Source organism: Furipterus horrens, unplaced genomic scaffold (genome assembly GCF_987537825.1).
Source record: "Furipterus horrens unplaced genomic scaffold, mFurHor1.1.pri manual_scaffold_3, whole genome shotgun sequence".
In the NCBI taxonomy this organism is placed as follows: domain Eukaryota; kingdom Metazoa; phylum Chordata; class Mammalia; order Chiroptera; family Furipteridae; genus Furipterus; species Furipterus horrens.
The window spans coordinates 72245362-72273057 of record NW_028327173.1 but is presented as its reverse complement, the minus strand read 5'-3'; the positions used below and the strand labels follow the sequence as shown (position 1 = coordinate 72273057).

Sequence of the window (27696 nt, the reverse complement as noted above, 5' to 3'; positions counted from 1 at the left end):
GGGGGCATAATGATGAACAGATATGGGGGAGAGAGATGTGAACAATTACATTTAAGTATGATGAGTATTATAGGGGAGGTAAAATATGAAGTGGTTTTCCCCCAACCTTTCCCCCCTCTAGTACTTTCAGCTCACTTGGGCTTAGCCAAGCTGGAAAATTGCATGATTGGCATCTGTTTTCATAAAGCTAAGTTCAACCTAGGCAGAGAAGTGAGGGCAGCGTGCTGTGCAGGGAAGTTAGAGAAGGGCCCATTGTGTTGATGGCCACCTGCTGCACTGGGAGTCTCTGCTGGACATTCTTTTGTTTATAAGCATTTTAAAAATTTGTACCAGTATAATGGGGTTAAAGTTGGTGGAGAATGTAAAAAAACAAAATTCCCAAAGCATATCAATACTCTTAATTTTGTGTGGGAGTCCCGGAAGGATTCTTGCTTGTCTAGATAGGTTGAATGAAGCAGATGGCCCCATTTATATTAACTGATACTAGACCATTTGACCCTGGAACAGCCTCTTCATCTCTGGGTGCTTGGATTAAATAGGCAACATAATAATAACCCCTTACAAGACTGTCCTAGGACTTACTGTTGTTGAAGCAATTTGAGATTCCGACTTTATTACGGAAGCCTAGACTGTGATTATAGGCATGACTCACTGTGTGGATTCTACATGGCACTCAGTAGTTTCAGAAGGCAAGTGTTGGCATGTGGACAAAGAGAGGGGATGACAGGTAAACATCACTTACTGCAGCACAAAAACTGTTTTCTGTCTCACTTGATTGAATCCTAGTGCTTTTTTAAATTCCCAAGTGCCTTTGAAAATGAGTAATAATGTGTGTTAGGGGAATAAAAGCAGCATTGTTTTTTACTTTGTATTTTTCCTTAAAGCAAAGTCAAATGGCATTGTGGGAGCTGAGACCCTGGCTACTCTAGCAGTGCTCCACTTTGTTCTAAGCATTATAGATCTACCTTCAAAGGATGCGGCCAGATAATGCAACCAGTACCCATATGGAGAGGAGTGACCACCAGCCTCTTCTTAGTTGGGTCCAGGATTTTAGAAATTTTTTTTTTTTAAGTGTTTTTCCAAGTATGGAGACTTCATCTGTTCTATATTTGCTTGGATCTTGAAACACATGTACACACAAAGAAATCACAAACCACATATTTCAAGAAAAGGAAGAGTTCACATTGGTAAAATTAAGCTAATAAGAAGATAATTTTCTAATTATAAGAAACTAAATTCTAAACTATTATTTGCACAGAGAAATTTGCTCAGACCTTGCCTTTCTAGGACAGAGCCATTCCTCCATCATTTTATTTCCCAATTTTTTTCAATATCCCCATCTTGGTGGAATAACAGAACCCAAGAATTAGTTTACAGAGAAGTATTTTCTACATTTCCCCGCTGACACATTCCCAAGGAATTCAAGTAAAGGAGACTGGAAGAGAGAAGTGATATTAAAATGAGTCAGAGTTCACACTTTGATGTTCTTTAAGACTTATCTTAGTTTCTTTTGTCCCCTCCCTTTGCCTACCTGTCCCCCTTTTGCCTACCTCCACCTACCATGTCCCCTTAGTTTCCTCTTACGCCCTGAGTGGGTAGCAGTAGAGTTAATGATTGCTGAGAATATGGATGTTTTTCTTCTAAATAAGGAAGTCAAATACATATGTGGAGGTCTCCCTGATACTTCGGAACTTAATTTCACAGTAGATTATGACTCTGACTGCCTCAAAATAACCCGAAACCTTTGACCTGCCCCAGTTCATCCATCGCCCAAGTGTTCAAGACTTGCTATGGGTGACCAGGCCCCTCATGCAGACTGGTGGTCCGGAGACCTTCACTCAGCTGACAGATGTCCTGTCTGACCTGTTGTGTGGCTACCCAGAGGGAGGAGGCTCACGGGTGTTCTCTTTCAACTGGTATGAAGACAATAACTATAAGGCCTTCCTGGGGATTGACTCCGCAAGGAATGATCCTACCTATTCTTATGACAAAAGAACAAGTAAGTTTTCTGAGTCCTCTGTATAAACCAAGCTCTAGTGTCAGTTAAGCTGAAGGTTGACACTTTCAGGTGAAACTGGTCCCAGGGTGGACTCTCCCTTACTCTTGTTGAGGCGCCTTGGACCAAGAGCTTCTCCTCCCAGAAAAGCATTTCTCCTTATAGGAAGGGGGTGGTGTGCATCGAGTTCTGGATGTGAGCCATGGAAAGAACTGAGACCCACTTGGAAAGGGAACAGAGAGGACATTTGCCACTGATCTGATTGAACTAGGGTTACATTCTAGAGGAAGAGAAGAAAGATAAATGAGGAGGCAGCCCAGAGTTGCAGGCCAAGCTCAGGTCAGAAGGGCCCTGGCAAGTAAACACGGCTGTGGGATGTTTTTACAAACACAATGCACTGAAAATCTGTGTATAGTACTGAATTGTGTTCCCGATGGCAAGTCCCTGGCAAGTCCTCTTTTCCACCTTTCAGTATTTTTTTTGGCTCTTATGGAGTAAAGGAGAGTAGGGTAGGGAAGAAATGCAACTGGGTGACCCTCTAGTTAAATATTAAAGAAGCAGTGAGGCTGGCACCGAAAGTCATTGGGCCCTAAAATAGCTACACACACCAAGAAGTTATGCAGCTAACTGAAGGAAAATCATGGAGACAAAAGCTGAGATTCCAAGGGGAGGCCTCGGGTGGCCTCCCGGTCCCTTTCATCTAAGAATGGCCTGTTCCTTGTAATAATCACGAGTGGACTTCTCAGCCTCTTTCTTCTAAAGCAGAAGAAACCACAGGACAAGCCCCTCCTTTGTTTCTCAGATAAGGCCCTCATTGAAATGAACTGTGGCATTTTTGTTACTTACTAATGATGATCTTGTTATTGGTGAGGTACAGCCTATTAATTTAGGTAATTTGTAAAAATCCTCCAGCATAAAGTTAATAAGATGGATGATTGGGACATACTGATGACCATGTTCAGCTCTGAGCAACAGGGGTTTCTATAAAATCTGTCCCTTCTCTCCTGTCAGCGACCTTTTGTAATGCAATGATCCAGAGCCTGGAGTCCAACCCTCTAACCAAAATAGCCTGGAGGGCAGCAAAGCCTCTGCTGATGGGAAAAATCCTCTTTACTCCAGATTCCCCTGCAGCTCGCAGGATACTGAAGAACGTAAGGTCCCAGCTGGTCTTGTCCCTTCTACCCTGGACCACCCAGAAGGATGAGAGACAGGGAGAGAGAAGGGGAGAGAGGGGAGAGGGGGTGGGCGGGGGAGAGGAGACAGAGACTGTGCGCTCCTGGTAGCGAGGCTCCTGTTTGTTTTTCTGCTCAGTAGGCTCGAGTTTCTCCCCCATCATTGAAATGCTTTGGGCTAGCACCCCTGCCCGGCCCTCCCCTCTCTACCCAGCCTACAATTTCCCAGAGCCTGAATTATAGCCCTAACAGGAGGGCTCACATTCTGGGAATCCCGGCTACCTGCAATAAAGGTATGGAGGATGGGAAGAAGAGCATTTGCTCACAGGGAGTCCAAATCTAGTTTTAGTTAGATTTTGAGATAATAACATCATCTATTATATATCACATGTACCTCTGAGGTACTAAAAAATTAGATTCTGTCAATCTGGGAGCCTGGGAAATAGCAGGTTGTTCTGGAAAATTTCAGTAGACTGAGAAAATTAAGACATAGCCTGGAAAAGCCTTCCCTAAACATGGCAGGTTTCTCACATGAGCAGGAAAGATATAAGCAAAGGTTCTCTCTCACTTTTTTTTTTTTCCTCTTTGTTCTTTGTCTGTCTCTATCTGGTTTTAGGCCAACTCGACTTTTGAAGAGCTGGAGCGCATTAGGAAGTTGGTCAAAGCCTGGGAAGAAGTGGGGCCCCAGATCTGGTACTTCTTTGACCAGAGCACACAGATGACCATGATCAGAGTATGAATGGCAGGGGGAGGGCAGGAGAAGGGCCAAGAAAGTTCCGCTTGTTTCCTTTTCCCAGTAAAGGGCTGATCACTACTGAGGTTAGATCAACATATAACAAGCAGGGCCCAAAGGCACTAGCTCCAGAAGCTGTCACCAAGTGGAGCCACTGACTTTGGGTGGGAAATGTATTTTCTTCAATTTTGGGGAAGTGTCAAGACTGCCACAAAACCAGGGGCTTCCTGAAGTTTCTTGCTTTTATGAACTCACTTGAGGGCCTCAGAGTCAAAGAAGGGTCTCCTCAAGGAGCCACCACCTCTGTAATTGCCAAGATGGTTCTAATTTCCGACTTTGCAAAGCCAGGAGACAAGGTTCAGTACAGTGGGGATAACTAAAAGAGAATGAAAAGAGCCATAAGAAAAAGAAAGTTTCCTATATACCACTTCTCCTCCCCCTCGCTCCCCACCTCCTCCCTCTATTTTAGAGACTTGCATATTGAGGGTAAATTGGATATAGATAGGTATGTCGATAATGGAAGAAAACCCACTAGTTTTTTAGAGTGCCTTAGAGTCTCTATCCCTATTTATTAAAAATTGGAAATGGTCCACAAACAAGACCAAAGATCCTGTGGAATTTTCTACATGTGACTATATTGCTTCTCCCTAAGGACACCCTGGCCAACCCAACAGTAAAAGGCTTTTTGGATAAGCAGTTTGGTGAAGATGTTACTGCTGAAGCTGTGCTGAACTTCCTCACTAAGGGTCCTCAAGAGAACCAGGCTGATGAGACAGCCAGCTTCAACTGGAAAGACATATTTAACATCACTGATCGTGCCCTACGCCTGGCTAATCAATACCTGGAGGTAAGAAACAGCAAGCCCCCTAGGGGACACACTGGGTCGCTGGAAGACAGCCCTGTGGATGGCGCCAGAGATTTCTCAGCGAGTCAAGTGGTCTTGGGTTTCAGCTCTCATTTTCCCTACTGAAGAAATAAGAATTCCCACAGCCCCCAGACAGAGGGATCCTGTTCTTTAACAGCTCATCCACACTTAAAGCAGTTCCCTCTTCACATCTCCTGCTACCTTAGTGACTCCTCCCTGACCCCTTCTCCATCGCAGCCCCTGAAGTGTCTGTGTCTGTTCTCCACCCTCTCCTGTCGGCCATTGCGTCAGTGACCGCCATTGGCCAGTGTCTACCACACCTCAGGTCTGAGGGCCCACTGCTCACCCCCAGGTTCTGCAGGCAAATCAGACTCCACGTGTCCAAAACCAAATCTATGTTCTATTCTGATTACTGTCCTCAGCATTTTTTCCATATTCTCAAGCCAGAGATCTTAGTGTCACCCTTAATTATCATTCTTTTTCCCCTTCCACACAGCAGCTATAACTTATCGAGTGCTACATTTTGCCAGGCACTGGTTAAGTGCTTTCACATATGTAAACCAAAATTAATTGTAGGTTATAATTTAAAATTTTTATAAAAGCATTTATTTGCACAAAAAGAGTTGCAGCCCAGGAGATACAGATCAGGTAGCAATCTAAATTGTGTTGCTCAGAGACAAAGGGGAGGCTTTCTTTTCTAGCAAAAGTTCCCATTTAGGTCCCTTTCATGTAAATGAGGTATTTAAATTTGTACACTTCTGATTGGCCCCAATCGCACAGTCCTGATTTGTCAGCATTATTTGTCCTGATTGGTCATTATGGAGCTGTTCTGATTGGACAGGGCAGGTCATAGTCCGCTGATAGAAAGCCGAAACCAGTATAGTTGACTCAGCCAGTTTAAAGATCAGGTCATAGTATGGGAAATCAACGAGTTCAGTCTGAGGTTCTTCCCGGTTTGTGAGAGTATGTGAGAAGACCCTGTCAGTAAATGACTGCTAGGCTCTTATTACTTATAAAATTTAGGCTCTCAGTTGTCCATAGTGAATCCACCTCAGCAGACAACTTCCTTCTCAGGGTTCTTATTGAATGAATCTTTCTTCTCGGGTCCAAACCTACATTAGTTCATTTAATCCTCACAACAACTCCATGAAGTATACACTATTATGGTTCCCATTTTACAGAGGCAGAGGTTTAAAGAAGTTGAAGATCCCATCCCACAGCTGTTAGACAGGATGCTGCTCTTCTAACCCCTCTACTGCCTCTATCATGTCTAGTCACCAAGGATAATTCTGCACCCAATTCCAGTAGATGAGGATTTTTTTCTTACACCACCAAGCAATTCTCCAATACCAGCTGGGTGTCCTATAATTCAACTCAGTTCTGACACTGTCTACCTGGAGCTCTTCTCACACCCCATGGATTAAGGGCTTAGTCCCATAATACTGCCTTGCCCCCAACTTTAAAAACCAATCACAAATCTAGGTTGTCCAACTGGCTATAAATCAGAGGTTTCCACGATCCCCTTCATAGGTTCGATTAATCTGCTACTGCAGCTCACAGAACTCATAAACAACTTGCTTACTGTGGTACTTGGTTTATTATTAAAGGATACGACTCAGGGTCAGCCAAATGGAAGAGGTGCCCAGGGAGGGGTTGGGTTCACCAACCTGGAAGCTCCCAGAACCGCATCCTTTTGGATTTTTAAGGAGGCTTCATTACATAGGCGTGATTGATTAAATCACTGGGCTTTAGTGATTGAATTCAATCTCCTGAAATGTCCAGCCCTCTAATCACCTGGTTTTCCTGGCAACCAGCCCCCCTTTCTTAGGTGCTTTCCAAAAGTCACCATTAACATAACAAAGACACCTTTCTCATGCTCATCACAGAGGAAGTTCAAAGGGTTTCAGTAGCTCTTTGCCAGAGACAGGGATGAAAGCCAAATACATATTTCTCATTACAAATCACAGTATCACATTAAGCTTTGTCTACTCTATCTCCTAAGTATCTTTCAACTCTTCTTGCTTTCCAGGCTCTCTGAGGCCCAGAGGCCTTGTCTTCTGCCCACCAGCCTGTTCTGACTGCTGGACTCCAGGGTCCAGTCTCTTTTGACTCAGGCAGCTGTCCATGCTGACACCGGATCTGCATTCCAAACACACATCTGCCAGCATCACTTTCATGCATAAAACCTTAATGACTCAGTCTCCAAGGAACACAAGTCCTTCCAAACCCGCCCAGCGCACCTCCCCAGCCACTGCACACTCACACATTTCAGCTCCGCTCTGGTCCTTTCACCACCTCCCTGCCGGCGTCCCCTGACCTCTCCTGAGTCCCCATTTCATGAATACTGTTTGCCCATTTATTAGGGTCTTTTTGCTTAAACAAATAAAATAAAAGACACACTCTCTCTCTCTCTCTCTCTCTCTCTCTCTCTCTCTCTCTCTCTCTCTCTCTCTCTCTCTCTCTCTCTCTCTCTCTCTCTTTCTCTCTCTCTATTGGTTGATGTAACTTGGAAGTTCAGGGGATCTAGGAATTGATTGCCACCATGAGACTCTCCTGTCCTTCCATCTCACCTTGCAGCTTGTCTCCACCCTCTTCAGTCTTGGCCAGGTCCTCTTCCTTTAGTGACATGTCAGCAACTAACAGCCCTCTGTGGTCATCTTCACACCAAAAATTCTGCAGGAATTGGGAGTGGCTTTCCCAGAGTGTAAGCATTACTACTATACAGTTCTCTGATTGGTCTGGCTGCTCTACTTGTCCCTGAGTCCCTGGGGGGGAGCAGGGAATTGTGTACTGTGATGGGGGTCTGGGTCTTGGGAGGGTCCATCAGGAGAAAGGAAAGCAGAATTAGCTTCATCTGCATCTCATGGGTTGAGCAGGATTACTGTAAAGTGGAGGAGGGTGTTTTCCTTAAAGAGGAAACATAAGGCAGAAAAGCCTGAAATGACTTTTCCTTTCCCATCTGTTTAGCTTCTATTCATTCATTCTTTGAGACTTGGTTCTTATATGTCACTTCTGCTTCCATATTGGTTTAGCCATTCACTTCTCTGTGTTTCCCTGGCCTTCTCTTCACACTTCTCTTAGACCCTCGCCATGTGAGATTTGAGTTACCTGTTCATGTGTCCATCTCTGGCTGAACGACAAGACCAGAGTTACTCAGGGTCAGGGAGTACATCCTAGGTATTTTTGAATTCTCCACCTCAGATTCTCAGGTAACCTCTCCATCTACGGCCTTATCACACCTGCCAATGGGCCAGATCAGGGCCAGGTCTGGCTTCATGTCATCTGGAACCATTAGAAGGTAGAAGATGCTCCGGGCAGTAAGAGAGGGAATTAAAGTGAGGGCCCCCAAGAGCAGACACCCTCCCCGAGACTCCTGGTTCCTGAGGATCACTAAACAGTGAGAGAAAGCCTGGCTTCATCTGTCACCACAGTGCTTTTGAGTACTCCCTGCTGCCCCTGCTACCACCAAAATTTCCCCAGAGCACGGGACCTTCCCTCTAGAGCCACAGAAGGGGCAGAAGAGGCTTCCTAGGGGGACTTTCAGAATAGGCCAGCTGTGACAGAAACAGCATCAAACTTCAGGTCGTTACAAAGTGATTCCCAACTTGTCAGAAGGCAAGAATGACCTTGGGTGCTTTTTACAAAACATATTCTTGGACACCCATTCAGGTCAACTGACTCAGAATTTCCAGGGATGAGGTCTGGTGATCTGCATATTTGCACACCTATTAGATTGGTAGGGCCTTCAAATCCCCTTGTGTAATTACTCAGTTGACATTGCCCTCTCCTCATGGTGCCTCTACCAGCTAAGTGTCAGCCCCTGGCTATGTTCACCTCCACCTACCACTGTGGTTACAAGATAGGCAGAACTCTTGAAGTGGGCATGGATAGAAGAGAGAAGCCTATTGTTTTAGTCTCACAGAATAGGGTTCAGTGCTTTCACAATGTTTTGGTGAGATACTATCAGTAATACATATAGCACAAATAGGATTTTTTTATTTGTCACCATTAAATGTCTGAATTTTGAACACATTCTTGGACTGGGGGCTCATATCCATCAGCTCGTTCTCCTTCAGCACCTGTCTCATCCCCAGTAGCTTTTCTAGAACTGTCACCTTCACCATGAAGCTCCATGAATTTCCCCAGTTCAAACTCAGGCTTCTTCAGCATTTTGGCTTTTCTAACAAAGACATCATGGAGCAGATAAATAGATTGGCAAGGCTTTTCTATGTCTTTTCCAGTGCTATCTGGAATCAGTTTATTGACCACTTCTTTCAAGGCCCTTGCCTGCAACTCTTTGGCCATGATTTCCATCATCTTCTGAATTTGGTGGACCTATAGATGCGGAGCATAAGAAGTCTTCTGATTCTGGTTGTTGTGCTTTTTAGTAAAGCCAACACAGAAATGACAAAGCAAATATCCATCAGTAGTCTTGACACCGATGTGAACTTCACACCAATGTGAACTTCAGTCACAGGTTGCCATTTTTTGACCAGGGAGCACATTTTGTCACAGGTAAGATCCATGCCATGGAAATTAGTCAGGCAGCATTTGCTCTGAATATCCTCAGTAATTAGCTGAATTTTCTAAATGCACCTTCATCATTCTGCAGATCAGCTAGGCTCTCTTCAAAAACACGACCCTTGAGACCATCAGATGTGATTTTGGTTCCTTGCATTCTCGTGACCAGTGTTTTTCCAATATTTCTTACATTGAACATAGCCGGTGCTTTCACATCACACCAATCTTCCTTAGGAAATGGATCACCCACTTCTCTCCTGGCTCCCTTTTAATGCCCTTCATAAGGTGCTTGTTCTTGCCTACAGTCATGGTGCCACTCAGAGAGCCAAAAGGGGCAGTAATGAAGAATATGTCTTGTCTTGTTTGACGTGACATTTGCATGGTAACATAAAGGTCTTGTTTTCTTGAAGCATTATTATTTTTCTCGGTAGTTTGTGCTTAATGTAGGAACAGACACACAACAGATGCTTTTAGAATTCAGTCTCTGGTGCCAGACTGCTTGAGTTCAAATCCCTACTAGTTGTGCCTCAATTTTTCCATCTGTAAAATTGGGATATTAGTAGTTCTTGCCTAACAGACTTGTCATGAGAATTGAGTTAATTCATGTGAAGCACCTGGAACAGTTACTGGCATATAATAAGCACTAAGTAAATATTAACTTTTAAACAAAATACAAACAGAAAACACAGCTTAGGAGAAGGAAGGTGGCAGTAGTAAAGTCACGTCCAGCCACTGAGCCAGTTCTGGTCCTTCTCTAGGGATTATAGAGCTGCTAATTACATCCAGCCTCAAACACCAACACTTCCTGAGGGTTTTGCAATCCCATTAGCCTACTGAAGAGCTCCTAGGCAAAGGTCAGGTAGCCAGAGGTCAGTGGCCTCCCACTGGGGTTCCTAAGGGAGGGTTTGATGGTGCAGAAGCTCAGCAGGTGATTATGATGAGGTTTCTGATCTTTCTTGCCTGTGGTGGGAGGAGGAGGAAAGAAATGTGGGGAGGACCTGAAGGAAGGTAGGAGGGGGAAATGTGTGCAGTAAGGGAGAAACTGGTCATTGCAATTGGTCCTGGATTTTGATGCTGTTCTTGTGTGTTGGGAAGTCTGGAGGAGCCTTGGAGACTCCCCGGCTCCCATTCTGAGGGTCTCTCCGGGGCAGGGTAGCAAGTATGTTTCTTCACAGACTGTTTACAGCTTGACTGAGGCTTTCCTCTTTGGTAATATGACTTGTACTGAAGGGCTGTGAGAAGTTCCTGGGCCAGCTTCTAAGCTTACTTCCAAGAAAGAAAGAAAAAAAAAAATTCCTTAAGGAAAATTAAGCAAAAAACAATTTTTTAAATGAAAATTATGTCAGTCTAGGTCAACGTGCAGTCAGATGTGACACTGAACAATGACACTGAACTAAGAACAAAGATGTTTAAGCCTTTTATCATTATGGAGAAAGGAGTGATTCAGTAGATTTTTCTCTTCAACTAAAAGGATAAATCCCCTACCTTTCTGCTTGGGGTGAGGTCTTAGTTACTGAACATTCCACTGAGTGACCTGGAGTGTGTCCCACTCCCCAGGAGCCACCTTGCTACGTCACTTGCCTCTGACGTTAGGCTACAGCTTATGGAAAATTCTCAACCATTCAGTGAGGACAAGTGGGCCTGGATCTCGTCTTCTTATGTGCTGAGTCACGCTAAGAAAGTCACTTACCTTCTAAGGCTTAATTCTCTTACCTGTGATGTCCAGAGAATAACACAATGGACCTTATAGTGTTGTTGCTGACAAAATGAGAGACATGGGCAGAGCACTCGGAACACGGACGCCGCTGATCAGGAAGGCATGAGTGTAAATTCTCTGCCCTCGAGTTCCTCATCTGTTAGGTGGGGCGGGGGGCAGGGGGATACTGTCTGTTTCAGGTGGCTGCGAGGATGAGATGGGAGAGGGCTGGGTGCATAGCAGCAATGTGTGGTGCGTGGCAGCCTGGCTATGAACCACATGAATGTCCACCCCTGAGCCACAGACCAAGTAAGGAATGTACCTTTTTTCTCAGATTCCAAACTTTGTGTAAACATTACCCAGAGACTGTGAAGCTATTCTTCATAATACCCTTAGTGAATTGGCTTAGAATCAGGAATGTCAGACCATTCCTGAAGGCCCAGCAGAATGGCCCTGGGCACCCTCTGGCTCTTCTGTGGCAGATGGCCCAGAGGCCCCAAGCTTTTCTTGTCCTCAGGTAGGGGCTCCTATGACCTCTTTCATCCTGTAACCATGTTCTATCTTTCCCCTGATGCTCTGCCCTCAGTGGAGGGAAAAAACAAATTAATGAAAGGCAGACTTCCTGGTCAGTGTGGACCAGGAAAAGGGCCACTAATTTGGGTAGCCTCATATCCTAAGCATGTGGAGAGAGTCATTTCTACAGGTCTTCTGATCCCCCTGTTCGCCACATCTAAGGAGACCGAGGGCAAGTGAGTCTTCCTATAGGTAAATATCTTAAGAGTATGTTTCTACTTTTACAGTCATAATTTATGTCTTATTCACATATGTTTTTCTTCTGGAGAAAAGCGCAGTTAGAGAAATTAATAATGTATTACTCTGATTACCCTTTAGTTAAAACAAACATATACAGCCCTCCCCTTTGATTTCTTTGTTTAGGGAAAAGTTAGGCCTGGCACAGATGAAATACTATTTAGAGTTCACAGTGTATTTTAATTTCATAGTGTATTTGAATTTCAGATCTTGAATTCCACATCAGGAAGCTGAATTCAGCCAAATTTTCATATGAAAATACCTCTAACCAAGGCATAAAATTGTACTTTAAACAGTCCCAACTCCTTTTCCCTAAGTCTTGAGAAATGTATTCATTAACTGCTTTTTCCTCTGCTGTCAACACAGTCACTATATCTGCATAATTCTTTATTATCCATATGGTGGTTATCTTGTTGATGAATTGTCAGTAGCAGAACTTTTTTGGACTCCTTTTCCACTGTACCTTGCGTGCTTGTGGGCCACATGCCACCACCACCCAACCAGAATGTGCTCAGGAGTGTATTTTTCAAGCTAGCCTAAGAAAAATAGGATTAGGAAGATAAAGCTACTGCTCACGTAATGGACTTTAAAGTCAAATGTATAGATATTTGCGGAATATCTGTCCTATTGCTTTCTTCTGTTGATTCACTGACTCCAAGATGTGCATTGGCAGGTTAGGGTGAAGGTTGGGGAGAGGTGGGATGGGTACAGAAGTCTGTACCATGAGGGCAATGTTACTTCAAGAGCCGTAAACTGGATCATAAGCAGTTGATGGTCAGTGACCTCGCTTCATGTTTCATGTCCCTCAGAAACAGAACTGGGCTGAGGAAGGAGGTGGGCCTGCAGTCATGGGTGGAGGAAAAGGACTTGTACTTGAGCCTGCTGCAAGCCAGTCACTACGTGGGGCAATTTTACATGTCGCCTCATGCACCACTCTTAACTACCTGCCTGGCAGGCACGACTCCTGTCATTTTATAGAATTAAAAATGTCATTGCTAACATACCACAGCAGATAAGCAAGGATCCAGAATTCTAATCCAGACCTGCCTGACTCCGATAAGGATGTTCTTTCTCTTTTGTTATGAGAGGCACATTAGGAAGGGGCTCAATAAAAATTGTTTCAATAATTTATATAATGCGGATGAAGGCACCAATTATATTATAATATTGAGGATAATAGACACTATTTTGATTAGTCTTTTCCGCTTCAAAATAGATTTGTAGTAGAAAACCAAAAAGATTTGAGCTCATTCAGTCTTTTCTATACTTGCATCTATTGAGCTACCTACATCTGAATAAACACAGTCAACCCCTGAGCGTGAGTTCTATGGGGAAAGACAAGCATGTTAGTAGATAGTATCACGGTAGTAGTGTCTCAAAGAATGGCTAGAACAATAGTTCAGTCTGATAGAATAGAAACAGGTTGCACAAATCCAAGTTCAAAATGTCACAAATCCTCCAAGGATTGTCAGTTCTTCCTCTCAATTATCTCTGAAATCCCTCTTTCTCTCCCTCTTCACATATGGCCTGTTTACAAAGGCCTGGATCATCTCTTTTAGCTGGTCAGGAGCCTCCAGTCCCTTGCTCCTTTCATTCAGTTCCCACATTGCCTCCAGTGAGATCCTTCTAAAACCCTAGCCTCACTTGCCATGGAACGCCTGGCTAAAGCTACTCAGTGCTCCCTTATTGCTGTAATGGTGAAGTCCATCATGGCCTAGGCCCTTCATGACTCTTCCACGTTATATGGGACAGACTGCATGCTGAGTGGCTGACCCCTTACCGTCTCAACCCCCACACCCCTCTTCAGGACTCAGCTCCTGAATTTCAGCCCTTCTGTGCACCATCATAGCCGTTAATAATGATTCATCCACACCCCTCCCCATCCCCACAAACCCGAATCCCTTAAGGTTCCAGGCTGTCTTATTATTTTTATTTTTAATCCTCATGTGAGGATATGTTTATTGATTTTAGAGCCAGAGAAGGGGAGTGAGAGAGAAAGAGAGTGAGAGAGAGAGAGAGAGAGAGGACATCAATTGTTTGCCTCTCCTACATGCCTGACCAGGGATTGAATCTGCAATCTAGGTCTGTGCCCTGACCAGGGATCAAACCTGAAAACTTTTGGTGTATGAGACAATGCTCCAGCCATCTGAGCCACTCAGCCAGGGCTTATTTATCTTTTGATTTCCCAGTTTACCTTATTGAAACTGCAGTGGCATAGACACTCATTAATGCCAAATTAAAACCAAAATACATTTAAAGCGGGGCCTCAAAAATTGAATTTGCTGGCTAAGCAAGGCAGAAAGACAATTTCAGGCAGAAGGAAGACCATTAGCAAAGTACAGAGGTAAGAACCTGCAAGACAAGTTCAAGTGAAGCAGATAGTCTGGGTAAGGGTGTAGCTGTACATCAGGGGAGTGGGTTGGCATGGGGGGCAGCAGTTGTATCCAGAGATGGGACTAGAAAGGTTAGCTGGCCTGGTCTGTGAGCAACTTCATCCTGTAGGTGATAGGATGTCATCTCTAGCACTTATTTATGGGCTCTGTGAGTTTGGGCAACATTGGTGTCTCACCGCCTGAAAAATGAGGGTAAAACTGGGGCTGTAGTTCCGGTGGTGTTCACCCAGGTGGGTGAACCAGAATATGCTCTGATTGGTCAGTGACCAGCTCTATTGATTATTAAATAATTTAAATATGGAATGTCCGCCTTGTAGAGTTGTTGGAATGATTAAACACAAAAGGTATGAGAGCTGCAATTGTCAACCAAGTTATTTATTGTTTTCCCTTGGACCCAGCTAAACAGCAAGCATTACCTGGTGGCTTTGCCCTAGTGTGAGGCTTTGTGCTCCCACGTGGCCTTTTTATTTGTTGCACTATTGTATTTATTTGTTTTAGAAACAGACATTTTTGAACAGCTGTGCATTTCCTGTCCCTTTGTTTTCCAGTCACGGTGCATTTCCTCACTCTTTGTGGGTGAGTCTTTCAGATGTCTGTTCGGGGGGGCCCTGTGTGTTGGATAATATTTATGGCACAGCCTTGGGCCTCTATCTTCACCAATCTCACAGCCCAAAGCTATTTTATCCAGTGGCTTTTTCCATGTGGTGGGACATGAATCTTAAGGATAACAGTCTAGATCTGCCAGGAAATCCATTCTGGGATGTTTGCCCACATCCACTGGCATTTTTCAAAAGGAACCCCAGGAATCTACATTAACACCAGCAGGACCACTTCAGGCCTCCATTGGCATCCATCAACTGCTTTGTGCTCAGCCTGAGTTTGGAAGTTAAAGATGTAAGAGGCAGGATTATAGAGCCAAAATCTCTAAGTGGGGGTGCAGTGCCTCCCTTATCCCTGAAGACTCACCCCCACATGTCCTGGGTGAATTAGTCAAAATATGTCAGCACAGGGTGCCTGTCCCTTTTGATTATGACGTTCAAACAAAAGGATTTTCTTTCTTTCTTTTCTTCCACTGGACAATGTTTCCCACTTAATAGATAATGTAACTTATCTATTACTTAATGTGTTTGAATTAGAGTCGGAGGGGTCACAGTTGAAGAAGGAAGCCTGCTGCTCCTGCAGCTTCTCCTTCCAAGGTGGTGTTTGATTTAGCTGGGTAAACAGATGACAGCATTCTGGAGAGGTCCTGAGCACAGCTGCCTGCCCTGGAGAGAGCTCCGGCCTCTTCCGCAAGGATGAACTCTGCTTCCTGGGGACTTGCAACAAAACAGCGGAATCATAGGCCTTGTGTGGACTTCAAAGAGTGGTGGCCCTGACACCTGGGTTTTACTGCAGTGGTGGGGAACTGAAGGAGACAAGGAAACTCCTCTTCCTAGTGGACTGCCTTTGGCTATCGTAGGACATTATAGGGTTGAGATACCGAATTCTGGTTGCAAGATTCACCCAGAATCTGCCTCTGAGACCATAAGACACTGTCGCTTTCTTCACTGGCAATGCCCTTTGAATTCTTTCCCCGGTAGTGGTGCTATCTTTACTTTGTGCTCCTTACACTGACCAGTTCTTATTCTATCTCCATTCTTCCCTAACATCCATAATCACACAGTTTCTGTCTGTGTAGAGCCAAATAGCTTTTAAGATTTTATTTATTTATTTTTAGAGAGAGGGGAAAGGAGGGAGAAAGAGAGGGAGAGAAACATCCATCAGTTGCCTTTCTCACATGCCCCCAACTGGGGACCTGGCCCACTACCCAGGCATGCGCCCTGACCAGGAATCAAACGGGCAAAAACTTTCAGCCTGCAGGCCAGTGCTCAATCCACTAAGCCACACCAGCCAGGGACCAAATAGCTTTTATAAATAGACTACATGCCCTCAGCCTCATTAGAACCTACTGTATTTCAGCTCACAAGCTGATTAGGCCAGACCAAATATGTATGTCAAAATTAATGGCCTTGGTCAAGGGTTTAGTCATTAATCTTTGCTTCCCCAATACGCTCATGTACCTACTCGCACAAATAGGCTCATTAGCCAAGATTTTAACTTCAGGGACCAGAGCAGATACCTATAGGGAAAGAGGCAGGTGGCCTCCATGTAAGAATTCAAGGGTATTTCATGAGTTATACCACAGAGGGCAACCCAGGGACTTCTGATTAATGTCCAAAACAGCTTTCTCAATTGCTCAGCCCTGACTTCAGGAAGATTTGTGTGAATGATAGTCTGGATTAGCTTCATCAGACCTTCCTATGGGTAGCATTGTCTGAGTTTCACCTGATGGCCAGTGAGTGGTCAGGGAGCAGCAGTGGGTTAGGACCCGCCTCCACAGCCTCCTCATTGCTCAGATGGGGTGTGGGTCTTTAGCTTCTGTCCACGCCATTGTTCTGACCTGATGAGGTGCTGTGATCAGTTCAGGATTGGTTGTGTTCCCAGACATATTATTTAAAGAAAATAACTGCCTTCCTCCCCAGATATACAGCTGTCATGAATGAAAGGTACCCTGGCAGGGCCTTAAAAGCAACTAGACTTTGTTAACTTTTAAAATATTTTTCAAAAACAAGAATAAAAATGGTATTTATTGAGACAGTTTATGTGGTTAACTAGGCTCTATCCAGAGGATGTTCACTGCGGCTCATTGTGCCCCGTCAGTGAGCCTGGAGGGGTCATTATAACTGACTTCCTCAGGTGGTTGTGTGGATTCAAAACATTAATACAAGCAAAGCTGTTGGACCAGCTTGGGGCACAGAACAAGCCTTCAATAAGCATCAGCATTTATTCCTACAAGGAGGTACTGGCTGGCCCTTCACAAACACCGTCATGTGATCCTTAGAACACGGTTTTGGGGCAGGCTATATCTCAACTCATAGAGAAGGAAACAGAGGTCACAACAGAATAGAGGTGGCCTTCAGAGTCACTTGTCTCTTAAACACTATATGATACCACTTTCCAGGATGAGAAAGATACTCCAGCTTTGAAAATGGGTCAGATGTTTCACGGTAGAGTGTCTGCAAATCTTATAAGTTTTGTTTTTCCAGAGACTATCAGGGTACCAATCTAGGGGGACACAGCAGGAAACATGACTGAATCAGCTGCCTGATAAAACAGCCAGGATGGAGCCCACGTCACCACGGGACTCAACAATGTCATTGCAAACATCAGCCGCTTACTCCCATTTAAATTTCCCTTTAAGACGTGAATGGGGAGTTCAAAGAAAATGGACTAGCTGGTTCAGAATGTCATATTATGAACATGCATTTGTTTTTATTGTTTTTTGTTTTTGGGTTTTTTTTTCACTTCAGTGAGAGTTGAGCTCTCATTAGCATCATAGTAAAAATTCACTTTTCACTGATTTCTTCTAGTTCGCCATATAAATTTTGGGTGTACAGGATTATGTTCAAAGCACACAGTAGTAAAGATATATTTCTTACAGCATTCAGGACTTTTTAATTCAATTCAATTCAATTCAGTAAACATTTATTGAGTCCCTCTCATGAGAAAATACTATTCCAGAGACCACAATGAGTAAGATGACCTCAAGGAACTTACTGCATCTGAAGCTGTGCTGACCTGTGCAGTAACAAGAGCCATAGTTGGCTTTTAAAAATATTTTTTATTTACTGCCATGGCGGGTGTGGCTCAGTGGATTGAATGCCAGCCTGCCAACTGAAAGGTCACTGGTCTGATTCCTGGTCAGGGGCACACACCTGGGCTGTGGGCCAGGTTCCTGGTGGGGGCAACTGATCGATGTTTCTCTCACACATCAATGTTTCTCTCCCTCTTTCTCCCTTCCTTCCCCCTCTTTCTCCCTTCCTTCCCCCTCTAACAATAAATAAAATCTTTTTAAAAATAGTTTTATATATTGATTTTAGAGGAAGGGAGGGAAAGGGGCACAGAGAGAGAGAGAGGCATTGATTTGTTGTTCCACTTATGTATGCATTCATCGGTTGCTTCTTGTATGTACCCTGACCAGAGATTGAACCCACAACCCCTGTGCATGAGGACAACACTCCAACCAACAGAGTTACCCAGCCAGGACCACAGGCAGCTTTTTTAATCTAAATTAATTAAAGTGAAAAATTTAGTACCTCAGATGTACTAGCCATGTTTCGAGTGCTCAATGGCCAGATGTGGTTACTGGCTACCGTATGGGGTAGGGCATCAATCTAGAGCATGTCCACATTCTAGAAAGTTCTACTGGTCACTTCTATCTAGGGTGAGAGATCTTCCATCTAAGAAATTATGCTGCCTGGACTTTGTGGTGAGAGTGGGACTTACCTAAGAGCAATGTGCGGGGAACAGCACCACCCTCAGGCTCGACATAAAGACAAGGATTCAGAATTTGCTTCTGACCTACATTGACCTTGGGCAAGGCCCTTTGCCCCTCGCCCCTCCAATGCCAGTTTCCTCACAGGTAAATCAAGTACCTCAGATCACAAGATATCCTGTGATGCTGTGAGTAAATGAGTAGAACGTCATGTGCTGTGTGTGGTGTGTGTGGGGTGTGTGTGTGTGTGTGTGTGTGTGTGTGTGTGTGTGTGACAGCTAAAAGAAACTACAAAGAAAAAGTCCATCTTCCAAAATAATTTTGTTTTCATTTTAGGAATTTATTGTAAACTCACTCTAATTTCTATTCTAAAATTCTATATATGCAGTCATAAACTCACCAAACTGATTTTAAAAATGAGATTATTTTATTACTCATCTTTGTAGAATGTCAAGGTCTCCCTAAAAGAAACTTAAATTTATTTTTTAAAATATACTGTAACAGTTCCACTTTGATATGTCCTTGCCCGAGCAGCAGACTGCCAATTCTCTGTCCCCTTCACAGTGTTGTTAAGGGAGCTTGGCCTTGGGCTCTGATGCAAATCTGCATATTAGATCTCCCTCACCCCACAAAAAAGACATAAAGTAGCAAACCCCATGTTATTTTTACTTAGAAAAAAGTGAACATTTACTGAGGACCTTCAATGTCATGAGGTGCCTAAGTCCTTTATCTCACTTAAGGACTGGCCATTGTTAGGCTGGGTGATGCCTGTTTGCAAAAGGATAGCTCACCAAAGAAAAATGTCCATTTCCGTTAACTCTATGGTGTGTGCCTACACTTACCAGTATTTCTCACAGAAATACCAGTTCCATTTCATTTCAAAATAACTATATTCTTATTGTGGTCTCCCTTAAGGCTTAGCCCTCTAGACTTTCTCCTGTACCTGTATTCCTCTTTCCTGTATCAGTTGGAAAACTCACACCATCCTTTGTTTTCTTTCTTTTTATCTAGAAGACTAAAAACACTACAGGGGACCCACTCCCAGGATGTGGAGTCTGGGGTGGGATGTTTAGTTCAGAAGGCATAAGGAGGGTTGGTTTGCAGGACCTTGTTCAAACTCAGCTCCTCAGTGAAGAGTTCTGGTTCATTCTCTGATGCACTGGGTGGGATTTAGGAGTGAGGGGGTCTTAGCGAATGAGTTGGGTTTGCCTGCTTCTTACCAGAGCAGCAGGAACTCTGGTCTCTGGTCAGATCCTTAGGATCAGTCCGCATGTCTCAATTCTTTATTTCTCCTGTTAATTGTTGCGATAACTACTGTACCACTTTGGAGAAGTTACCCAGCCTCTTTGAGCCTAAGTTTCCTGGGCTGCAAAGTGGAGATAAATAATAACTGTTCTCCTACTTCACCAGACAGTCATGAGCACATGGAGGGCCTATGGACCCAGTAATACCTGTGGCTCCTGATGTGGAGCAAAGAAGTCTGGGCCTGGAGTTGGAGAGTGGGGAGGAAATCCAGGCCTGCCACGTTCTAGCTGTCTGACCTCTGGCAGGTCTCCTGTGTTCAGTTTCTCTTCAGTAAAATGAGGATTCCAAGTAACCCAGGCTCTGTGAGAATGAATTGTTCCTTTAAGCCTGCCTTAACGTCAACAGCCTTTTAAGCACTCTTCCTGCTTCCCCTTTCCCCACCAGTGATTTTTTGGAAACATGATCTGATCCCATGTGTCATGCCCCTGCTTAAAACCCTACCCTGGCTTCTTGGGGATTTTAAGGTTTGTCTGGAACACTCCTGGTTTTAGCTTAGAGAACCTCGTGTCCCAGGAAACCCGTCTGTTAGCTGGTCACACTATAGGGTTAGCAGAGCACCTGATCTGGTCCCCATCCACCCTCCTAGTGTTCATCTCTCACCACTCACCTCCGTTCATCTATGAAATTCCATGCACATTGGAACTACCTGTGGAGAATTTGACAAAATGCTGATGCCCTGGCCTTCCTCTTGAGAATCTGATTTAATTGTTGGAAGCGGAGCCTGAGTGTGGGCATCTTTTTAAAATTCCTCAGTGGCTCTAAGGCACAGCCAAGGATGGGAGCCACTGCTCTATTCCTGCCGATCTCCAGACACCCCACATGTTGTGGCCTGTGCTGAGTAGACCTTTCCCCTGCGTTCCTCCCACAGACTAATTCCTGCTCATCTTCGTCCTGCTCAGGAGTCTCTTTCTCCGGCAGCCTTCCTAGAGCCCTCCAGGGAGACTTAGCTACATCCCTCCACTGGGCTCCCAGACTACCCTGGGCTTGCTTTCATCAGGACCTGATCATTCTGCATTATGATTGTTGGTTTACTCCAACCCTCTCCCTTACTGGGTCTTGAGTTTCCTTCAGGAAGAGATTTTATCTTTCCTTCATGTACCCCTGGAGCTGAGCAGGCTCTGGCACATTGCAGGCTCTCAGTAAGTATTCGGCGAACAAATTAATCAAGACAAGGCCATCTGACCTCTTGTGAATTATATTCTAAGAGAGAAACATCAACACAATAACCCTAGTGTATTATAGGAAAAAGAGGTTAAGGATAAAAACAGATCCAAGTAAATACTTTTAACAAATTTATAAACAACCCCTAATATTCAAATTAAAAGAAATCCTTAGTTTTGTTCTTTTGGGGGTAAGATTTTTTTTTTTCCCCTGTTCCAGGGAGAGAAAAAAGGTGTATTAGGAAATTCTTCCATTACCAGCATTACCTGTCATAAAATTGTGACTGGAAATGATTTTCTAATGAACTCATTTTGTCCTCTTATTTTTTTTCTTCCTCCTTGTTCTTCGCTCAGCTGGCCATCATTATGTGTTTGCAGAGAGACAGGAAGGTTCACTGTTTCTGTCTTTAAAACTCTTTTATCGGCAGGCTTTCTGATCTTCAAAGCAGCCTGTATTCAATGTGACCCCACTCCCTTGACTCCCCATGCTGGGGAGTGAGAGCTGTGAGTATTGTTGTCATTTTGACAACTTGCATATTTGGACAGCCTTGGACAGCCAGATAGCACAGACCTCAGGATTTAAAGCAAGTCAGCATTTCCTAACCCCCTTCCACTCCTAAATCTAGACACATTGAAGAATTGACACCAGACTCCAGAGTTAAGCAAACAGTAAGTTTATAGGTCCCCATGCATTTGACCCACCCCCTGGGGGGCAATAGCCCTTAGCCTCTGCCCTTTATTTCAACTGAGTCCTTACAGTTGGTGTTTCTCAAACTCTGTCAATCTTTGTGATTATCTGTAGTGCTTGATCCTGGACAAGTTTGAAAGCTACGATGATGAAAATCAGCTCACAAAACGAGCCCTGTCTCTGCTGGAGGAAAACAAGTTCTGGGCTGGTGTAGTGTTCCTTGACATGTATCCCTGGACCAGCTCCCTACCACCCCACGTGAAGTACAAGATCCGTATGGACATAGATGTGGTGGAGAAAACCAATAAAATCAAAGACAGGTGATGTTTCAGGCAATCTCAGAAGGCCCTGGGCATTCCAAGAGATGTATGAGGCAAGGAGAGGGGCCACCTGTCTCCTCCTAGGATAGGAGTCACTTGGAAAGACAAAGGAACACTTTGATATCAAAGAGCTAAACTAACCAGGTGCTGGGACCAGGACAGCTCAGCTGCCCTGTCTTCATACCCTCAACTCAGCACTTCTCCCTGGATGACCTTTGTGTGACTTGGAGAAAGAAACCTCTAGGTCCTGAATTATCTTCATATAAAGATTCTTTAAATGGGGTCTCTTCAAAGTCACTGAGAAATTACATTTAGTACAGAGTAAAGGATTGAGGCTGGACTCAGTCTCTAAACCAATAAAGTTAAATGAGAGGAAATAAGAAATTTTGTAAAACTAGAAGTAGAGTCCTTGAGTGGAAGCAATTAAAAATCGTGTTGTGCCTGATAGTCCTAACTGAGATTTAAGTTATGTACTAAAAAATAGCCTTGGATGGCTCAGAAAAGGTTTCCAGAGTGAGTTCTGAGTCACCTTGTGCTTGTGATGTGTGCATGAGCGTCCATTCCCATTCCCAGCCTTCGTCCCTCCCTGCCTCCTTTCTTCCTTAGGTACTGGGATTCTGGTCCCAGAGCGGATCCTGTGGAAGATTTCCGATACATCTGGGGAGGGTTTGCCTATCTGCAGGACATGATTGAACAGGGCATCACGAGGAGTCAGGCCCAGGATGACTTTCCGGTTGGAATCTACCTCCAGCAGATGCCTTACCCGTGCTTTGTGGATGACTCGTGAGTTGCAGTCTCCTAGTCCCACTCCTGGACAGCTAATAGGGTTTCTGGGTGGGGTGGGGTGCTCCCCATGCTTCAGTCTCTTTGGAGAGAAATCTTGGGGACTGGGGCCAGCTTGGAGAGAATGGAGCTCTGACTGAGGCGTCTGCTTCTCCCAGGCTCTAGCTGGGCCAGATGGGCAAGTGGAGTGGCAGGAAGAAAGGAGTTGGTGTTGTGGGTGGAAAAGGGAAGGTGAAAATTAAATCAAGGGAAGTGAGGTTGAGGGAGGGGAAAAAGGCATTTAAAATTTCCACTACATACTATGTTTGGTATGTGGAAGGGTTCTGGTCAGGGTGTTTGCCCAGTGATTGCCAAATCAACAAATAAGGACTCTGCATTGCAAGCAGGTCCGGTTCCTAGGAGTCTCAGAATAATGCAGCTCTTTCCCTAATTGACATTCCCATGATGTATGCTTAATGAAAGGTAGAGGAATGTGTTGGATGAGCGCAGGTCCCCCCTGCCTGCCCACCCCCATCCCCAGGCCTGTACATTTGTTGGCCAGTAACAAGCTAAGCAAATAGCCTGGTGTTTTTCTGATCGTGCATTTGGGGGATGGTAAAGAGAGGGACAGAGAAACAGAGAGAGGGGGGAGGGTTCATTTATCATGGTGGATGGGGGCAGAAATGCTCCCAGGACAGAGGCAGAGACCTACGATTGGCTTAGGGATTCAACTCCTAGAAAAAACTGATAAGGTCACCATAGTGTACAAGTGTGTCTCTGGGGTTCAGGGAGGAGAGAGACATGCACAGCCTGAAGAAAAGAAGAGTCAAATTGCCAGCTGGCAAGACAGTAAAGGAAAGCCCAGTATGGGCACAGGAAACCCTCTTTCAACATCCTAGTCCAATCCATTCTTCTTCCTTGGCTCTACAGAAGACTAAAGAGATAACAGTGGCCGTTCTGTAGTCAGTTTGGGTTTGGACAGTAGTCAGAGATAGAAAGTGGAGCCAGGGGCAAAAGCCTAGTTCCACTTTTAGGATCAGAACCAGAGTGGCTGGGCAGGGAAGCTAGGTAGACAGTGAAGAGATAAGGATTCTGGTCATTCTGTGTGTGAGAGCCCTCTGTTGGCAGGTTCTGGAAGTTCAGGCTTTATGAATTTACAATTCTCTCCCTAGGGCCATCTTGAGTGAAGCCCTCCCATGCTGCAACTGGGCCCTTCCTGTGACACCCAACAATTTTCAATAGATAACAAATCCAAGGAATTTACTAGCATATCAAGCACATAAAATCATGTATAAAGTTCACAATAAAGTAATTCTAGATTATTAAATCTACCATGCTAGCTGGAATGGATATCCATAGATTTACTCCACAGATTAATGGCTGGTGGAGTCAGTGGCTTTGGATCACTGATTGATATATCAATGGCCTTCTGAAAGTGCCACACTGATTAGTCATTTTGTGTCTCTTCCTCCATAACTGGGATTTGATCCTCCAAGATAGATAGTGCTCCCCGCTTGGGGAACCCAAGTATTGATCTCGTTACCACCAGTTCCCTTTGTGGTCCATGTCCTTGGACTTCAGTGTCAATTGACATGTATCTGTCTACTCTAGTCACATGCTACAACATCAAGTCTGCAGTCTTTTTCTGCAAGATCTTATAAGTAGATATATACTATGTATCATACATAGTATGATTTTATTTACACAGTTTACTTATAGAGCATTCATCTGGGCTAACCAAAAAGCTAATATCTTGCTCTAAAGAAAAGTAATCCTTCAGAGAAAAGTACAATGTATGAAAAGATTCAAGCCCTTTGGATACCCAATGGAGATTTTTCTGCCCTTCCCTTTACCATGGCCTTGTTCTCAACACATTTATTTAGCAAACATTTACTCCACCTCTACCAGGTGCAGGGAATTCTACTATTCTGCTTCTCTCCTCTTGTTTCAGTTTTATGGTCATCCTGAACCGCTGTTTCCCTGTCTTCATGGTGCTGGCCTGGGTCTATTCTGTTTCCATGACTGTAAAGAGCATCGTCTTGGAGAAGGAGCTGAGACTGAAGGAAACCTTAAAAAACCAGGGTGTCTCCAACACAGTGATTTGGTGTACCTGGTTCCTGGACAGCTTCTCTATCATGTCAGTGAGCATCGTCCTCCTGACAATATTCATCATGGTAAGCCAGATGGAGAAGGCCCAGAATATCTTGAATAGTTTCCTCCTGTTAATGAACTTGTGTCTAGATTAGTCACCTGACCACCAAGGATAGCATGACATGTAACTGCCTAGCCATTTGGCCAAGTCTCCCCCGAGAAGCCACTGTGTGTCATAGCATCTTTCCTGCTCCCACTTCCTACCCAAGGAGCCACAGTCTATAAAAATTATCTAGCCCCTTTCCATGGACTATCTGGAGAAGCTGCCAGTAGCAGAGCCCAGCACAGGTTGATTCTATGTGCAAAGGGTTCTCTCTTTCCAAACACTGTGCTTTTCCACAGTGCCAATAATTATACTACCATGTATATGATCTTATTGTGAAGTGACATGAAGGGAGAATATGGGTCTCTTCCTTGACTAAACGTTGACTGTCCTGGCATCAGCCCCAGGGGAATCTTCACTGGCAAGTTGACTGAGAACTGATGAGCACAGAGGCTAGCCCAGGGGCTTATTTGAAAACTTTTCAAATCCAGCTACAGTCGCTTTGTACAGGCGAAGGAAACAACTCACCGTTTGAGAAGGAATGAATACAAGGAGTGCTTTCTTGAGATTACTATCCCAACCACCAACTGGAGTGGGAATGTAGAGAGCCTTTTCAGTGTGTTAGGAGAAGAGACCTGGACTGTGTATTATCTTCATGGTCTTACCACCCATGCTGCCTCCAGAATCTTTAAGACCTCTCTGTTTCAAAGGATGGAATTTGGAGTCTATCCTTTCTCAATGATAGGAGTTTTTATAGCCTCAGATAGCATGCCAAGATCCATCTTCTGTACACTTGTAGCTCCCTCACAAGGTAGACTTGGAAATAAAACACTGATTTATTATTTCACACTTCTACTCTTCATTTTTAGTTTCTCCAGAGTAGATGATTTTTTTGTACTTGTTAAATGAAAAGACATAAACTTAGGTAGTTTTGGTATTTATTTGATGAGATTTGGTATAAGTGTCAGACTTCAGGCTTTGCAAGCTCCTGATAGTGTCACCAACCTTATTCTGCCTCTTCACCATCACCATAGTCAGTGACCCTTTGCACCAGGCAATGTGTGCGTTGACCCACAGACTCTGGTTAAGTGCGCGCCATCCATGCTGGACCATGCCTAGTAACTACTTGATTCAGAAATGTTCAATTACATATCCTATCCAACCAATGCATATCCATTTAAACTAAATCCTGCCCTTTCTCTTTGCAGTAAAATGTACTAGGTCTGAGGGGTTTTGATTTTATTGTTGCCCTGAGATTCAGTGAGCTGTGGCCTTAGCCAAACCCTGTGCTGGAGAGCTATTAAAACTAGTGCTGCTGCAGAGGTCATTCTGCTCAACATGACCCAACCCAGATGTGGCTTTAAAGGATCCCAGAGCTCCACAGAGGTGAAAGGAGAAGCTGAGCACCTTGTTTTCCTCTAGGAGTTCCTTTGTTCTTTTCCATCTTTCAGTCTGCTCCTTTCCCCACTACCAAGACATTTGTGTCCTCAGAACTAAAGGATTCAAAATGCATAAGCATCTGACTTACACAAAATGTGTAAACATGCCCAACATTGTACAATGGCCATAGGCTTGCTGGTAATTGACATTGAGCTCTGCCTTCCTAAGAATGAGCACAGGGACTTCAAAGCTGTTAGGATATTAAGTAAAGAATGTTCACCAAGAGTTTCTTGTACAAAAGGGAGGGTTTTGCCTCGTGGGAACCAGAATATTGTTCCAGGAATGACGGAAACAGAGTTTTCCACACCAAAATAGGATTTTCCTTTTAATGATACTCCCATCTTTCCCTTGTCCTTCCTTCCCAACTCAACTATGCAGGAAAGAAGCTGGAAGCTGGTACAATGGGAGTCTTCCCTTGTTATTCAAGCTACTGAGAACAAAAAAGAAAAGTGGTCCTTAAAGGAAGCCAAGGCCAATGAAATTGTTGGGTCAGCCAAATGAATTTCATCTCTGCCTTAAATCAATGAGAAATTCTATAGCCCTAGAAGTTTGTAGGACTTTGCTTTGAGCTGAGATAAGAAATGGTTTTCATTCCTCAGAGAATAGCAACAACCATCTTAAAATTCTTTCAGCCAAAAGCCACAGGTTGAGCTGTGAACTTGCTTTATTGCACTATGTGTGATTAAGGAGATTTAGGAAAAGGAGCGAGCTTTCCAGGGTGATGTGGAGACCTCTCTGATACAAAATCAGGAACTCTGAGTCCTAATCTTGATTTTTATTTAGATTTCCTCAAAGTTTGGTTATAGTTAAGCATGGCCCTCTTCTAACTCTCTGTGTCATTTGTTTTATTCTGTTTTGAAAAATTTGTTCTATCAAAGCCCAGCTGACATGAGAGCATGAGTGGAGGAGAAAAGGTAGCAACAGCAGATAAGTAGCATATTTGTTGTACTCAACTCTCAAATGCCCATTACAGATCTCGCAAATTGGTCTCTCTTTCCCCTGAAAGGAGCCCAGTGCTGCTGGGCACCACTGCCAACTAATCAGAATCACTTCAAGAGAGGAACTTTATTTGTATCTTTATGTTCCCAAGAACAGGGGGACCTATATGTACTTGGAGTTAATGTGCAAAGGATGCCATAGCAAAGGAGAACCAAGAAGGCCTAATCAATTTGAACATTTCAGTTTGTTCTATAATGTAATTAGTCAGCAGCCCCTTTATTAAAAATAGCTACTTTGGAACTATTTTCTATATAGCTAAAGTGACTGAATCATTAGTTAATATGAAAGATACTGAGTATTACTCATGAGTCCTATGAAATGTATTTG

The 27696-nt window shown here is 44.1% G+C and overlaps 1 protein-coding gene and 1 pseudogene across 1 annotated transcript in view; one reads left to right on the top strand and one right to left on the bottom strand.

Moving 5' to 3' along the window:
- The window catches only part of ABCA4 (ATP binding cassette subfamily A member 4), a 130229-nt gene that overhangs the window by 37577 nt on the left and 64956 nt on the right, over positions 1 to 27696 (top strand). Inside the window, exons 8-14 of the mRNA XM_090269755.1 lie at positions 1759 to 1999; positions 3008 to 3147; positions 3785 to 3901; positions 4554 to 4748; positions 21769 to 21974; positions 22581 to 22757; positions 24688 to 24910. Coding sequence (XP_090125881.1) covers positions 1759 to 1999; positions 3008 to 3147; positions 3785 to 3901; positions 4554 to 4748; positions 21769 to 21974; positions 22581 to 22757; positions 24688 to 24910 — 1299 coding nt within the window. The remainder of the gene's footprint in view (positions 1 to 1758; positions 2000 to 3007; positions 3148 to 3784; positions 3902 to 4553; positions 4749 to 21768; positions 21975 to 22580; positions 22758 to 24687; positions 24911 to 27696) is intronic.
- LOC150015310 (small ribosomal subunit protein eS1 pseudogene) lies at positions 8775 to 9596 on the bottom strand (annotated as a pseudogene).